This window comes from Hyla sarda, unplaced genomic scaffold (assembly GCF_029499605.1).
Source record: "Hyla sarda isolate aHylSar1 unplaced genomic scaffold, aHylSar1.hap1 scaffold_236, whole genome shotgun sequence".
In the NCBI taxonomy this organism is placed as follows: domain Eukaryota; kingdom Metazoa; phylum Chordata; class Amphibia; order Anura; family Hylidae; genus Hyla; species Hyla sarda.
The window spans coordinates 222,515-238,970 of NW_026609043.1; the positions used below are offsets into that span (position 1 = coordinate 222,515).

The 16,456-nt window shown below is 47.1% G+C and overlaps 1 protein-coding gene across 11 annotated transcripts in view; it reads left to right on the forward strand.

Moving 5' to 3' along the window:
- RECQL4 (RecQ like helicase 4) overlaps nucleotides 1-16,456 on the forward strand; it is a 105,871-nt gene that overhangs the window by 12,215 nt on the left and 77,200 nt on the right. For 4 of the 11 annotated variants that reach the window (XM_056553097.1, XM_056553099.1, XM_056553096.1 and 1 more), the window contains exons 3-12: nucleotides 8,807-8,874; nucleotides 9,701-9,838; nucleotides 10,876-11,921; nucleotides 11,996-12,095; nucleotides 12,184-12,313; nucleotides 12,436-12,546; nucleotides 12,655-12,792; nucleotides 13,307-13,399; nucleotides 14,717-14,853; nucleotides 15,385-15,468. In XM_056553097.1, the coding sequence (XP_056409072.1) occupies nucleotides 8,807-8,874; nucleotides 9,701-9,838; nucleotides 10,876-11,921; nucleotides 11,996-12,095; nucleotides 12,184-12,313; nucleotides 12,436-12,546; nucleotides 12,655-12,792; nucleotides 13,307-13,399; nucleotides 14,717-14,853; nucleotides 15,385-15,468 (2,045 nt within the window). Of the gene's footprint in view, nucleotides 1-240; nucleotides 989-1,295; nucleotides 1,330-2,008; nucleotides 2,364-5,549; nucleotides 5,741-8,806; nucleotides 8,875-9,095; nucleotides 9,115-9,700; nucleotides 9,839-10,875; nucleotides 11,922-11,995; nucleotides 12,096-12,183; nucleotides 12,314-12,435; nucleotides 12,547-12,654; nucleotides 12,793-13,306; nucleotides 13,400-14,716; nucleotides 14,854-15,384; nucleotides 15,469-16,456 lie in introns of those variants that run through there. The other 7 variants (XM_056553092.1, XM_056553093.1, XM_056553095.1 and 4 more) reach the window with 5 other exon arrangements.

Genomic DNA, 16,456 nt, shown 5'->3' on the forward strand with positions numbered 1-16,456 from the left:
ATTTCAGTAAAACGGAGGTCCAACAGAGTCCTATCATACGGCATCTGGGAAGGAGAGGTTTGAAGTGACGGATCAGCTGGATGGCTCGCCCCTTGCCCACTCTGGGGAGGCAAGGCACTGCCCGAGGGCTCTTGGGTTCTTGAAAATTGGCTTAAGGACCTGGCTGCATTAGCCGCCACTTTAGTAGATAAGGGTGTCTGTGCCACAGAGTCCCATAGGGACTAGCCACTAGCCTCAGAGTGACCACCATCAGAAGAAGCATCATCGTCCATATTGGGAAGGAATACTCCAACACCCGACTTATTGCGCTTAGACTTGCCCTGAGAGCCTCCCATGAGGAGACTTTGACAGCCACTCGAGGAGTATGAGCAAAGGAAAGGACCAATCGCAGGGAGACCAGCTCGCGGCCCCCAGACACCCTGCTCCCAGTAAGATAGCAAAAGGTCCCACAGTACAGGGGAGAGTCTCGAGGTGGTACAGGACAAGTGGAGCAGAGACAGTCCAGTACAGCGAGGGTTAAAGGGGCCTGCAGCAGTGCCAGAGATCCCACTACAAAGTCCAGCATGCCCCAGGAGAGATGAGGAGCACAGTCTCGGGGTCAGGTACCCCCAGCTTAATATGGGCACTCACAACAATGTTCAGAATAAAAGCCAGCCTTTACATCCCACCGTCGGCCACAGCAAGAATCCAGGGCCTCTGCTGCTCAAGGAGCGGGGGTTGTCTAGACAACCAGACTGGCAATAGGCCCCGCCCACGAAGGCCAATAATGGTGGCCACACCACAGGAAAACTCCAGGACCTCTCAGACCTGCAGGAATCAGATGGGGAGACCTCCGACACCTCGCCGCCGCAGGCTGTTAGTGTCCCAGCACCTCCTCTTCCCGGTCACCACCGCAGCCCAGGCACAGACGCTGCAGGGCCTCTGCCGGCACCGGAATAAAACGGCAGAGCGGAGCACCGCCAGTCCAGAGCGTCCCCAGTCTTCAGAGGTACCCTCCGGTCAGTGGTACCGTGGGTCAGGGGGGAGTATACAGGATAAATAGCAGGATAGCTGACAGGGAAAGCGGGAGCTCAGCAGCGCACGTCCGCTCAGCTCCCCATGCAGGCCACGCCCACATCCTCAGCACACTCCTGTCCTCTCCTCTCTGGGTCCCTCCTGGTTGCTCCTCAGCATGATCTTGTCCTCTCCTGTCTCCTCTTTTTGGGTTCCTCTTAGTTGCTCCTCAGCGCAGTTCTGGGGGGTGGGGTGGAGTTCTGGCTGCTTTCTTGCTGATGTTCTTGTTTCTTGCATGACAGGCAGATGTGGCGGAGTCTTCTGCGGAGATGCAGGGTAAGTAGTCTGAACCTCGTCCTGTAGACATCTGTGTGGTCCTGAGTGGTGAGCAAAAAAAGGAAGAGACCAATGTGGTACTCTACAGAAGTGGCCAAAGTCCTAAACAAAAAGCTGCATTCAGTAATTATAAAAATAAAATACCCAGAGCAAGGAAGAAGTCTAGAAGATTAGGCAGAAAGAGGCAAAGCAAGTTATAAGAGCTTCTAAAGCACGGGTAGAAGAGAAACCAGATCAGTCATTAGGAAAAGGAGAATAAGACTTTATTCAGATATATGAATGAAAAAGGGAAATGTAAAACTAAATTTAAAAACAAAGGAAGGAATATCTGTAGAAGAGGATAAAGGACAAGCCTACTGCCTTTTGTAAAAACTCAGATGTATTTATAAAAGAAAATGAGAGAGATCTCAGGGAGAGAGACTAATAAATGCTTTAATGCTTTCTAAGGTGGAGGAGGAGGTTCAGCTGTATAAATGGGTGCTGTCAGACATAAAAACTCTTTATTGTTTTGCCAAGATGTATAACATAGTTTTTCTAATATACTTCATGTGCCTCCAGCTGTTGCAAAACTACAACTCCAAGCATGACTGGACAGTCAAAGGATGTCTGGGCATGCTGAGAGTTGTAGTTTTGCAAAAGCTGAAGGCAACACTGCTGTAAAAATAATCCAAACACTGTACCTCCAACTATTCCAAAACTAGAAGTCCCCGCATTACAAGACTGGCAAAAGATGATAACCATGAATGACATAGGAGCTTATAGAAAATGAAGGTGTATAAAAACACTGCACTTTTAGCACTAAACCTTTGCACTAATTTAGAAGGATGGAAGTTATACACTCACTGTATTGTCTTTGGTGGTAGAGTACAGGCAGTCTCCAAGAATCCTGTGTGTACAGCATAAAACCAGAGAGGAAAGCGTTACAGAGCAGGGCTGCCAGGCTCCCCAGAGCAGTGAGTAAGCTGAGTGAGGGAGGCGAGGAGTCATCACAGTGCAGGCAAGAGAAGGACACACCCCCTCTCTTTGGGAAGATGGTAAAGACATTTAGCAGCTGTAATGTGCTATTTTTAGTGAAATATCAGTAATGGAGACATAAAAATTATATGTACATTATCAGGATGAGAAAGTAACAGAATAGTTTATTGGGGGGGCGATCTGACAGGTACACCTTAAGACAAATAAGTCGCAGGGACCTGATGGGATACACCCAAAGCTATTAAAAGAGCTAAGTGGTGAACTAGCAAAACCCTTAACAGATTTAACCAATCACTGGTAACAGGAGTCGTCCCAGAAGATTGGAAATTAACAAATGTTGTGCCCATTCACAAGAAAGGTAGTAGGGAGGAATCAAGCAGCTATGGGCCAGTAAGTCTGACATCTATAGTGGGGAAACTAATGGAAACCCTACTAAAGGATAGGATTGTGGAACATCTAAAATCCCATGGATTGCAAGATGAAAAACATTGGATCAGGGAGGATTGTAGTCAGTGGAGAATATTCAGAACCAAGATTACCAGTGGAGACCTCGGGGCTCTGGTCCCATTTTGTGTAACTCTTTATCAGAGATAATGCAAAAGGTCTCAATTGTTTTGGTCTTTTTTGCTGATGCACAAAGATTTGCCCCAGGGTTGATGTTCCTGGAGGGATCCGCCAAATGGGAAATGAGGTATAGCTACAAGGCTATCCTTCATATAAGATAGGGATAGGTACAAGGCTATCCTTCATATAAGATAGAGATGGGTACAAGGCTATCCTTCATATAAGATAGAAATGGGTATTAAAGATCGACCGATTATCGGTATGGCCGATAATCACGATTTTGGGCATTATCGGTATCGGCAATTACCTTGCCGATAATGCCCTGCCCCCCGCACCGCCCCCACCGGACCGTGACCGCCCCCCCGACCCACCGCGTCGCACTAACCCCCCCCCCCCCCACACCATAGTGCTGGGCGGTATACCGGTATGGATTTTTGCCCATGCCGCTATACTGGTCGGGCCCCTCCCCCACCCTCCGAGTCAATAAAAAAATTAAACTTACCTGTAATGGGGGTGGTCCGGGCCATCCATTGTTCCTGTAGTGTCCGGGGGCGTTCCGGGTGAACCGGTCCGGGCTGTCCTTCTTCTCCGGCGGTCATCTTCTCCACTCCGGGCAGGCTCCTGCCTAGTACGCTGCACAGACGCCGCTACGCCGTGACGTCAGGTGCGTCGCTGCGCGCGGGCATCACTGCGCAGCGGCGTCTATGCAGCGTACTAGGCCGGAGCCTGCCCTGAGTGGAGAAGGACAGCCCGGAACGCCCCCGTACACTACAGGAAGGATGGATGGCCCGGACCACCCTGACAGGTAGGGGGAGAGAAGCGGGTGGCGGCGGCGGCCTATGGCACCGCAAAAGCCACTGCAGTGCATTGATTTAAAGCGCCCGCTTTAAATCAATGATCTGCAGCCGTGTCGCGGGGGGATAAATAGCTGATAGCTTATACCGGAATATCGGTATAAGTTATCGGCCCTAACCTCCACCGATTATCGGTATCGGCCCTAAAAAAAAACGATATCGGTCGATCCCTAATGGGTATAAGGCTATCCTCCATATAAGATAGGGATAGGTATAAGGCTATGGTTTCTGACCTGCTTACTGACCCTGATAAATGTGTTATCCTCTGACCCTTCTAGCAGGTATTTAAATGAATTCAAACAACTTCTCACAGCTGCCAAGGATAAGCAACTTATTTAAAATAATGAATTTAAATATATGTACAATCCCAACCCAACAATTTCCACGTTTTATCCGCTGCCAAAAATGCATAAAAAGACCACTCCCATAGTGGACGACCCATAGTGTCAGGAAATGACTGCCTGACACAGGGAGCCAGCAGATATGTTGATAGGGCGCTGGCACCTTTTGTGACAGCACTCCCATCATTTCTCCAAGACACCAAAGATACTCTTTTGAAGTTACAAGATGTTGTGGTTACTGACTTTACTTCATTGGCTTCTCTAGATGTAGAGAGCTGATATTCAAATATTCAGCACCATCTGGGGATCACAGCAGTCTCACATTTTCTTAACACTAAAAGCACATCTTTTTTTTTTTTTGGAGCACAGTTCTTTCCTTCTCAGGCTATTGATGTTTGTCTTAACGCACAATTATTTTCTTTTTAATGGCACCTTTTATCACCAAACACAGGGCACCGCTATGGGGTCTTCTTGTGCACCTAATTATGCAAATTTTTTTTTTTTTATGGCGGTGGGAAGACAGTAGTTTTTGGGGATCTTTTGAGTGAGTTCACTAGTCACATTATTTTTTGGGGTAGATATATCGATGATGTCCTCTTGTTGTGGAACGGAGAGAAAGCACTTTTTGATGAGTTTGTTTTTCGAATTAATGCAAATGAGATAAGCATGCTGTTCAGATCTGAGTTTGGTAGGTCTCTGAACTTTTTAGATTTGCACATTTATATTGATGATTCTGGGCACATTCATACTTTTACAGGAAACTTGCATCCACTAACGCCCTCCTCCACTGGCAGAGTTGGCATCCGGAACAATTAAAGGGCGGCATACCTATCGGCCAGTATCTGCGGGCCCGCAGAAACTGTTCCGAAGAAAATAAATTTATTGAAGAAAGTAACAACCTGTTCCGTAGATTTTGGCAACGTCAATATCCGAGAAAGTATCTTAAAAAAGCGTTTAAGAGAGCAAAAGATTGTGACAGGAGGGAGCTTCTCTCATGTGATCAAGTTCAAGATGAGAATAAGCTGATACGTTGTATCGTTACCTTTTGATGGACATACGGATAAGATTAAGTATTCTACGCTGTCACGGGCGTTTGCTCACCACAGAGAGGGAGTTGTCCAATGTAATCAGTCCTAGACCGAGCCTTACCTATCGTAGAGGCCGTAATCTGAGAGACCACCTAGTGAGGAGCCATCTGGAGACACAGACAAGGCCCGCCACATGGCTAACATACAAAGTGGTGGGGTCTTTTCCATGTGGCCATTGCTCACTCAGTCCTTACATCGTCAATTCTTGTTAATCCTATTGATTCTCGCAGATGACATTAGACAGTCTAACTGTAGCAGTAGACACCTCATCTATGTAGCCATGTGTAAGTGCCCCAAGACTTACATTGGAAAGACCACTCAACCATTTAAGAGACTTATCACACATCATTGAAGCACAATACGCACATGTAGTGACACTCCCATATCACGACATATACAATCTGTACATAACTGTGTCTTGAGTGACCTTAAATTTATAGGTTTATGTCAGCTCAAGTTGGGGCCCCGGGCGGGTGATATCGACTCAGCCCTTCTTAAAGAAGAGGCTCGTTGGATTCAGAGACTAAAATGCATGACCCCAGTTGGGCTTAATGAAGGATTTTCTTATGCAGCCTTCCTCTAGTGTTATGTAAGTAATTTTTCTTATGGTTTTCTTGGCTAATCTAAATATAGTTTGGTACTCAAATGTTCAGTCTATCCATATATAGCCTTTAAGTAATCATCTAATGATACTTTTACAACAATAATGGTGGGGTGTATGTTCCCCCATTACTGTCTATATTTTATGGTATATATGCTGTCCACCTTACTCATGATTATTTTGTGTATCTAACATGACATACTTTATAATGCTTTTGGTGCATATACATCTATATAAGTGGGGAATGTCGGTCCATTGTTTGGTGGCTGACGTCTGGCCTATAGGGCCTGTGTGGTATAACAACTATAGAATTATACAACATTTTTGTTTTATATACTTGCCTTTCAATTTTGGTCCTATTTATAACCACATTAGCTTGTGATTATTGATGCACATATTTATGTCTCACTATGCACTTATTCTTTTCAATTTCCCATTGTTAGGTGTTGACAACACCAGTTTAATTTGTAATTTACAAGTTTATTATTTTGATTCACACATGGAGTTGTATTTTCTTATTATATCATTATAATTTGTTGGTTAGATTCACATTTCCCCCTTTGTTTGGCTATCCACTGAGCTATTGTCTATACCTACCTGATTACATGTATAACAGTTACTGCATTAAGTATAGAGCCAGTATGCATTTGAGATTAAGTTTTTTCGCATGCGCGAGTTCTCGCGCCTGCGCATAAGCATTTTCATGGCTGGTTTCTAAGTGCTCACGCATGCGCAACTTTTACAAGTATCGTGGGATACGTTTCGGCGCCCATGGAATGACGGACTGCTGTGATGCCGCGCACACAGGTAATGAGACACATGGTTTCTATTTACGTCATGGCTATATACACCTATCAGGTGGATTGAATAGCCTGTTGCAATTGGCCGTTTGTAAATGGAAGATCTATTGGTCTCCCGGCCGGGCGCAGGTTTATGACAGCGTTATATACGTCTATAAATAATGGGCCTTTCACGTGGTTAGGCTGTTTGCCACACCACCTCATGACAGCGATTATTTGCTGAAACATGTAGAGGTGGCATTTGATGGATTTAAGCGCATGTCATATGTGCCAACAACGTGGGATCACACATACAGCTCCCACCTGATAATATGAAGTCTATGGGCATATAGTACATGGATTTTTAAATTCACTTTGAACACCATTTGTTTTGGTTACATATTAAATATATATATCAATGAAAGTTATGTTTTATGGAATCCCCCCCCCCCCCATATAGGGATATCTGTACCCCAGGTTATGTGCTCTGGGGTAATTGTGTTCTATAATCTTATTGAGGAGACATCACTTGTCTACTGCTCCTCCACCATCTTACTAACATCTAGATATCGCTTATCTAGATGTTAGTAAGATGGTGGAGGAGGAGACATCACTTATCTAGATGTTAGTAAGATGGTGGAGGAGGAGATATCGCTTATCTAGATGTTAGTAAGATGGTGGAGGAGGAGACATCTAGATGTTAGTAAGATGGTGGAGGAGGAGACATCTAGATGTTAGTAAGATGGTGGAGGAGGAGACATCTAGATGTTAGTAAGATGGTGGAGGAGGAGATATCGCTTATCTAGATGTTAGTAAGATGGTGGAGGAGACATCACTTATCTAGATGTTAGTAAGATGGTGGAGGAGGAGATATCGCTTATCTAGATGTTAGTAAGATGGTGGAGGAGGAGATATCTAGATGTTAGTAAGGCTTCTGACATTGTTCATAAGTCTTCTATATGGACAATCTGCAGTCTATGATCTCTGCTCCCATATCCTTCATATAAGATAGGGATAGGTATAAGGCTATCCTTCATATAAGATAGGGATAGGTATAAGGCTATCCTTCATATAAGATAGAGATAGGTATAAGACTATCCTTCATATAAGATAGGGATAGGTATAAGGCTATTCTTCATATAAGATAGAGATAGGTATAAGGCTATCCTTCATATAAGATAGAGATAGGTATAAGGCTATCCTTCATATAAGATAGGGATAGGTATAAGGCTATCCTTCATATAAGATAGGGATAGGTATAAGGCTATTCTTCATATAAGATAGAGATAGGTATAAGGCTATCCTTCATATAAGATAGGGATAGGTATAAGGCTATCCTTCATATAAGATAGGGATAGGTATAAGGCTATCCTTCATATAAGATAGGGATAGGTATAAGGCTATCCTTCATATAAGATGGGGATAGGTATAAGGCTATCCTTCATATCAGATGGGGATAAGCATAAGGCTATGTATAGATGGGCGGGTGGGGCTCTGTATACATGAGGGGGGCACTCTATGCATGGAGAGGGCTCTATACATGAGGGGGTGCACTCTATACATGGAGGGGGCTCTGTATGCATGGGGGCTCTGTATACATGGGGGGCAATCTATACATGGAGAGGGCTCTATACATGGAGGGGGCTCTGTATACGTGAGGGGTGTGGCTCTGTATACGTGAGGGGTGTGGCTCTGTATACGTGAGGGGTGTGGCTCTGTATACATGAGGGGGGGCACTCTATACATGGAGGGGGCTCTGTATACGTGAGGGGTGTGGCTCTGTATACGTGAGGGGTGTGGCTCTGTATACGTGAGGGGTGTAGCTCTGTATACGTGAGGGGTGTGGCTCTGTATACGTGAGGGGTGTGGCTCTGTATACGTGAGGGGTGTGGCTCTGTATACGTGAGGGGTGTGGCTCTGTATACGTGAGGGGTGTGGCTCTGTATACGTGAGGGGTGTGGCTCTGTATACGTGAGGGGGGCACTCTATATACATGGAGGGTGGGGGGGCACTCTATATATACATACATGTGGGGAGGGGGGCGGGGGCGTGGCTCTGTATACGTGAGGTTTGTAACCATGGAGATAATTCTCTGATAATGGACTCTAGAGGCTGAGAGGATTGTACAGGGTTTGTAATGACTGCTGCCCTGGTACCTGCTTCACCCTGGACTGGGTCACACTGTGTGGGTTCTGGGACCCTCGGTGACCTTACATTATATTGTTACATGCTGTGTATCATGTCATACTGTGACTTGTAGTTTTCGTATCTCCAGATCTTTACAGAGAGTTCCAGAGCCTGAAGAAAGGAAGATTAAGCATGGCGTCTGTACCGGAGTCTGAGGTGAGGGGGGGCTCCATTATAATAGTGGTAAGGTGATATATAGGGTGGTCCGTCACATGGCGTCTGTACCGGAGTCTGAGGTGAGGGGGGGCTCCATTATAATAGTGGTAAGGTGATATATAGGGTGGTCCGTCACATGGCGTCTGTACCGGAGTCTGAGGTGAGGGGGGGCTCCATTATAATAGTGGTAAGGTGATATATAGGGTGGTCCGTCACATGGCGTCTGTACCGGAGTCTGAGGTGAGGGGGGGCTCCATTATAATAGTGGTAAGGTGACATATAGGGTGGTCTGTCACATGGTGTCTGTACTGGAGTCTAAGGTGAGGGGGGGGCTCCTCCATTATAATAGTGGTAAGGTGATATATAGGGTGGTCCGTCACATGGTGTCTGTACTGGAGTCTGAGGTGAGGGGGGCTCCATTATAATAGTGGTAAGGTGACATATAGGGTGGTCCGTCACATGGTGTCTGTACTGGAGTCTAAGGTGAGGGGGGGGGGCTCCATTATAATAGTGGTAAGGTGACATATAGGGTGGTCCGTCACATGGTGTCTGTACTGGAGTCTGAGGTGAGGGGGGTCTCCATTATAATAGTGGTAAGGTGACATATAGGATGGTCTGTCACATGGCGTCTGTACTGGAGTCTGAGGTGAGGGGGGGGTTCCTCTATTATAATAGTGGTAAGGTGACTTATAGGGTGGTCCGTCACATGGGGGGGGGGGGGAGGGGGGGTCAGTAGATTCACTGCCCGGCTCATTACCTACCCAGATATGGGACCCTCAGCTTGAGAGCTCCCAAATCTTATGTCTTGCCTTGTTTTTTTTTTCAGAGTGCAGACTCATGGGGCGGCCATCTTAACCGCGGCAGCGTGACTCCGAAGTTGACTTCGGTTGAACGTGACTCCCTGAAGGCGTCTGCTCAGTACTTTGGAATGAAGCTGAAAACAAATTTGGGAGGAACCTTGAAAGTAAAAACCTTTTATATACTCTGTATAGAGCTGGCATATGTAATAGTGACACACACCTGCATGACCCCTCTGCCTGTGCCCCCCTGTACACCCCAGTAGATGAGGACTCTCCTGTAACCATCCATGACCCCTCAGCCTATTCCCCCACCGTACACCCCAGCAGATGAGGACTCTCCCTCCTGTACCCAACCATCCATGACCCCTCAGCCTATTGTGCTCCCCCCTGTACACCCCAGCAGATGAGGACTCTCCCTCCTGTACCCAACCATCCATGACCCCTCAGCCTATTCCCCCACCGTACACCCCAGCAGATGAGGACTCTCCCTCCTGTACCCCACCATCCATGACCCCTCAGCCTATTCCCCCACCGTACACCCCAGCAGATGAGGACTCTCCCTCCTGTACCCAACCATCCATGACCCCTCAGCCTATTGTGCTCCCCCCTGTACACCCCAGCAGATGAGGACTCTCCCTCCTGTACCCAACCATCCATGACCCCTCAGCCTATTGTGCTCCCCCCTGTACACCCCAGCAGATGAGGACTCTCCCTCCTGTACCCCACCATCCATGACCCCTTAGCCTATTCTTCCACCGTACACCCCAGCAGATGAGGACTCTCCCTCCTGTACCCCACCATCCATGACCCTTTAGCCTATTCCCCCACCGTACACCCCAGCAGATGAGGACTCTCCCTCCTGTACCCAACCATCCATGACCCCTCAGCCTATTGTGCTCCCCCCTGTACACCCCAGCAGATGAGGATGCACCCTCCTGCCCCCCAACCATCCATGACCCCTCAGTCTATTCCCCCTCTTACACTCCAGTAGATAATCAGATCCGTCAGTGACCGCATCACATAATCAGATCTGTCAGTGACAGCATCAATAGATGACGGGCCCACCTGTACCTCCCCGGTAGAGGAGGATGGTCCCTCCTGTGCCTCCAAGACAGAGCTGTGTACTCCATTCCTCGCATAGTGCTGATGCTTTAGTTCCTGCGTGTTCTCCGCTTCCTCTTATGTGATGTCGTTGTTGTAGGATCGCCCAGTATCGTTGAAGTCCAGAACTCCCCTCAGGTTGTCCACAGCAAAAAAAACAAAGTTGATTTCATCTCCAGCTGGCTCCCTGGATATGGATGTCCCTCCAAACATCTCTCCTGAACCTACAGACAAATTCCAGAATATCAGTTTAGAAATCCAACCCCACAAGGCTATGTTAACCCCCTCCTCACAAGACAACCCCAGGAGGAAACTTCACCAGCTGCAAGCCAAAGTTGGCCAGCGTCTGACATCACTGAATCTGGCCTGGCTGGAGAGGTGCGAGCAGACACTGGGCAGTGAAAAACTGCGATTTATTGGCAGTGGAGAAAGAAACTACCAAAAGGTTGACCCTCATGTGGAGTCCAGGTCACCATCAGGTCCAAGACCCTCAGATTACTCACAGCTGGAAGTGAAGGCTCTGGTACCATTTGAGCAGACAGCAAAGAGAAAATCTCCAGAGGAATGTGAGGATCTGGACACAAACTCCAAAGTAGAATCTAAGGAAGCAGCAAAAGGGGGAGCAAGCTTACCTACCCTGACAGATCTGCACACGGCTGCAGCGGGTACCAGAAGTAACATGGTGGCAATGCTGTCAGATTCACCTGGAAAGACTGTGCAAGAGAGGAGCCATGACGCTGAGAAGCAGGCTACGAGGAGCTCCGCTCAGTATGAGGTGAAATCCAGGGCAAAGCCTAAACAGCCGTCTGAAGGGTCCCTCTGCGGAGAACAGGACATTGGTTGGAAATCTACTGAAAATGGCAAGAATGAAGTCACTGGCAAGACGGCCCGAGGCAAGGGTCAGCGTAGAGCAAAGAGGCAGAGAGACAATCCTACCGACTCTGAATCTGAGGAGCAGAAGGGCAGCACCCAGAAGTGCACCAAACAGAAGAGCAGACCCTCAAAGAAGGCCAAGACTGGTGGAGAAGACCCAGAAGAAATGCCCCCGACTGAACCTGCCCAGGGCACGGAGAACCTTCTGGGTGAGGTTATTGATGAAGAAGCTTCGGTGCAGAGAGTCACTGTTGCCAGTGCAAAGATTGTCAGGTACAGTTCACACACCGGCTATATCCTATCTCTTCTCTCCTGTTATGACCTGCACAATCACACTGTCCCAACAGGGCTTCCCAAAAACGGACCGGCAACTTTGTCCGGATCAACCTGAAGAAGAAGTCTTATGTGAAAGGGTTTGCACTGAATGGGAATAGACTGAGAAAACAGGTAAGATGGCGGTCTCTGGTGTCCTCCATGTACCATGTGTCCCATCCCTCATGCCATCCTCCTCTCTAATGTTACATTTGTCTTTCAGATGTGGAAGCAGAAGTGGCAGAAGAAGGGTGAGCAGTTTGGAGGAGGTGGGAGTCACTTTAACCGCAGTGAGGACATTTGCTTCCGTTGTAACCAGCCTGGACATTGGGCCTCGCAGTGTCCTGGGAAAGGTAGGAAGCCATAGGTGGTTGTGTGGAGTCCAGGGGGGTGTGGGGTAGAGATTCCCCTTATGGTTTCTGTGATGCTCACCCTTCAATTATCAGATTTTAGCCCTTCTGACTCTTTCATTCAGGGATCACTGTGCCCCTTCAGTCAGACGTCATACCAGACGAGGAGGAGCTTGTGCTGCCAACGCTTGAGGAGGTGGCTCGGATGACGAACACCCAACTAATCCCGACCTGTGGTAAGTACTGCAGATCAGAGGCTTTTGTACTGGGGACAGTATTGCCCCCATCATGGGGCTCTCATGTGCATTGTCTCTCATGTTTTCTTCCATTACTGTTGGTTTTAGAGCTTAGAAATGATCCACAACAGCCAAGCTCAGAACCTGTGGTGGCCACGGGTATTGTGAAGCCAATGTATGAGCCAGCTCCCCCTCCCCCTGCAATGCAACCTCTGTATGAGCTGACAGAGTCTGGGCGAGTTCGAGGTAAGATTGTCGCATTAAGAAGTGGGAAACCAATAGATTGACCTCTCCATTCTATGGGGGATATTTATCAAAGTTGTCTATGTCCCGCATCAATATAGACCAAACTACAGAGGGTTAGTCTGGTCTATTGTGCACCTAATTTATGAAATGGCGCACGGCTCTTGATAAATTCTGTGCACAGACTGCATGATCTATGCTTTAGTCTATATTTAAACCTGCTCCAACATGGTCTGACATTTCGGCGTACTTTCAGCCTATGCGACTTGTCGCTGAAAAGTCGCTTTTGATAAATTCAGCACCAATGCATTTTTCAATGCATTTCAGTCTAAAATAGACTTGCATGCATCATGTTCTAAAAATCCTCCAGAGCAAAAGTCGCAGAAAAGTCGCACAGATTTAGACTGCGACTTTCTGTGCGACAAATTTAGACAAGAAAAACCAGTCTAAATCCTTTGATAAATCTCCCCCTATGTCTGCATGTCAGGTGTCTAATGTTGTACTATCTGTAATGCAGAGACCCCGTCTGAGGTGTACGAATGCCTCCATGAGCTGGGATATAAGACGTTTCGTCCAGGGCAGGAGGAGGCCGTCATGAGGATCTTGTCTGGTAAAATGTCTTAAATCATTTGTCTCCCTGTGTGAGATCTCCTCCTTTTTATCATCAGATGAAGAGGTCGGCTCTGGTCATGGATGTCCTCAGTTCTCTCTATATAGTCATAGACCTCTCTCTCCTGTGTCCATTAGATGAAGAGGTCGGCTCTGGTCATAGATGTCCTCAGTTCTCTCTATATAGTCACAGACCTCTCTCTCCTGTGTCCTCCATTAGATGAAGAGGTCGGCTCTGGTCATGGATGTCCTCAGTTCTCTATATAGTCACAGACCTCTCTCTCCTGTGTCCTCCATTAGATGAAGAGGTCGGCTCTGGTCATGGATGTCCTCAGTTCTCTATAGTCACAGATCTCTCTCTCCTGTGTCCATTAGATGAAGAGGTCGGCTCTGGTCATAGATGTCCTCAGTTCTCTCTATATAGTCACAGATCTCTCTCTCCTGTGTCCTCCATTATATGAAGAGGTTGGTTCTGGTCATAGATGTCCTCTGTTCTCTCTATATAGTCACAGATCTCTCTCTCCTGTGTCCTCCATTAGATGAAGAGGTCGGCTCTGGTCATGGATGTCCTCAGTTCTCTCTAGTCACAGACCTCTCTCCTGTGTCCTCCATTAGATGAAGAGGTCGGCTCTGGTCATAGATGTCCTCAGTTCTCTATAGTCACAGATCTCTCTCTCCTGTGTCCTCCATTAGATGAAGAGGTCGGCTCTGGTCATAGATGTCCTCAGTTCTCTATAGTCACAGATCTCTCTCTCCTGTGTCCATTAGATGAAGAGGTCGGCTCTGGTCATAGATGTCCTCAGTTCTCTCTATATAGTCACAGATCTCTCTCTCCTGTGTCCTCCATTAGATGAAGAGGTTGGTTCTGGTCATAGATGTCCTCAGTTCTCTCTATATAGTCACAGATCTCTCTCTCCTGTGTCCTCCATTAGATGAAGAGGTCGGCTCTGGTCATAGATGTCCTCAGTTCTCTATAGTCACAGATCTCTCTCTCCTGTGTCCATTAGATGAAGAGGTCGGCTCTGGTCATAGATGTCCTCAGTTCTCTCTATATAGTCACAGATCTCTCTCTCCTGTGTCCTCCATTAGATGAAGAGGTTGGTTCTGGTCATAGATGTCCTCAGTTCTCTATATAGTCACAGACCTCTCTCTCCTGTGTCCTCCATTAGATGAAGAGGTCGGCTCTGGTCATGGATGTCCTCAGTTCTCTATAGTCACAGACCTCTCTCTCCTGTGTCCTCCATTAGATGAAGAGGTTGGTTCTGGTCATAGATGACCTCAATCCTCTGTAGTCACTGACCCCCTCTCTATGTTTCAGGCCTTTCCTCGCTGGTTATCCTCTCAACTGGGATGGGGAAGTCTCTGTGTTATCAGCTTCCGGCTTACATGTACGCTATGAGGTCTTCGTGTATTGCGCTGGTTATATCTCCGCTGGTCTCTCTCATGGATGATCAGGTAATGTGGTTTCATCATGTGACCCTAGCTCAAGGGGCTCCCCCTTACGGCTCATTTACGTTACAGGGAATCTCTGGGCTAATAATCTGTATCTCTTAGGACTTGTCTCTTATACAAAGCAGCCAATCAGAGGAGTCAGAGCTGCAGGGTGAGGGGCAGAGGAGCAGCCTCAACCAATGATGAGTTAGGAGGTGTGTCTGACTTTTGTAGACTCCCTGTAGGTTCCATGTCACAGCATAAAGATATGAGATGCCGCCCCCTGCAGATAGGGACCGACCATTGAGCTTGTGACTGGACAGTCTCATTATTAGGGCAGGTTAACAATCTGAGAGGGCGCTCTATGTGGGACATGAAGGATTACAAAATTGCCATGAGGGGCTGATTTGGGGGGCCAAGAACTACTATGACTGGTAGATGAATGGGATGACACATTGAGTGAAGTGCAGCAGGAGGGTACCTGTTGCTCTTATGTTATTTATGTAGCGCCCCCTGGTGTTATGTCTTACCCCTGATCTCTTCTCCTTTACACAGGTCTCGGGTCTTCCCTCAAAGCTCAAGGCTGTTTGTGTTCACTCCAACATGACGCGGACTCAGCGTGAAGCTGCTATGGATAAGGTGACATTATGGGGTGTGACTGTGTGAACAGGTGTCTAACCTCTCCCGGTCTTCTGCCTCACTTAGCCCACTGCCTCTTGTGACAGCCGACAGTCTAGCCCCCCCCCATATCTCCAATGCTTTTATACACACAGGGACTTTCAAAAAGTATGTCACCAAATAAACTTTTCTAAACTAACTCAGGCTATGTTCCCTGCGTACTCCTAACACTCCTCCCACACCTTAAAAAAAAAAAAAAAAAAAACACCTTAAAAGGCTATGTACCATACCCTTTTTTTTTTTAAATTCTTGTTCACATAGTGCAATCTCCCAGCAGGAGAAAGTGGGCGTTTCCCAGCAGGCATGAGATCACTGAAGCCTGCTGGGGGACCTCTTCCGCCATCAGCTGTCAATCTAGAGAAAGGAGAGAAGGCGCTCCATGTGCGGGATCAGCAGATCTTGTATGTGGGGGAGGATATTCCCAAGCCGCTTACCAAAGGTGGTTGTGCGCCCACACACAACAAGGTCTAGCGTGATATGGATGATAAGGTTCACTAAAGCCCTCCACGGTAGATAATGGAACAGGAGTGGGATGACCGGAGATTGAATAGTTAGTCCGGCGCAGAGAGGAACCGTCAGGCCAGGTTAAAATCAGAGGATTTATTGAATGCAACGCGTTTTGCTGCACATCCGCAGCTTCATCAGGCATGACAAAGGGAAGCTGGCAACAGGTATATATACCCCCAGCAATTAACCATATATGTACCATTAAGTATTGTTATACACTAATAAATGTATATAAATACAAATGAGTAAAAAAAGACGTATATAAAACATACAGGCTGAATACAAGTAAAAAATATATGTAAATTCTTTTGGAGCTCAGTAATGTAAGAACAACTAAGACCGCAACAAACTTCTGGAAAAACGCATGTGGTGTGAATATACACCACATGCGAATTATATCTATAATGTGTGCAATCCAAGGCCGACTAAAGAGGGGCATAGG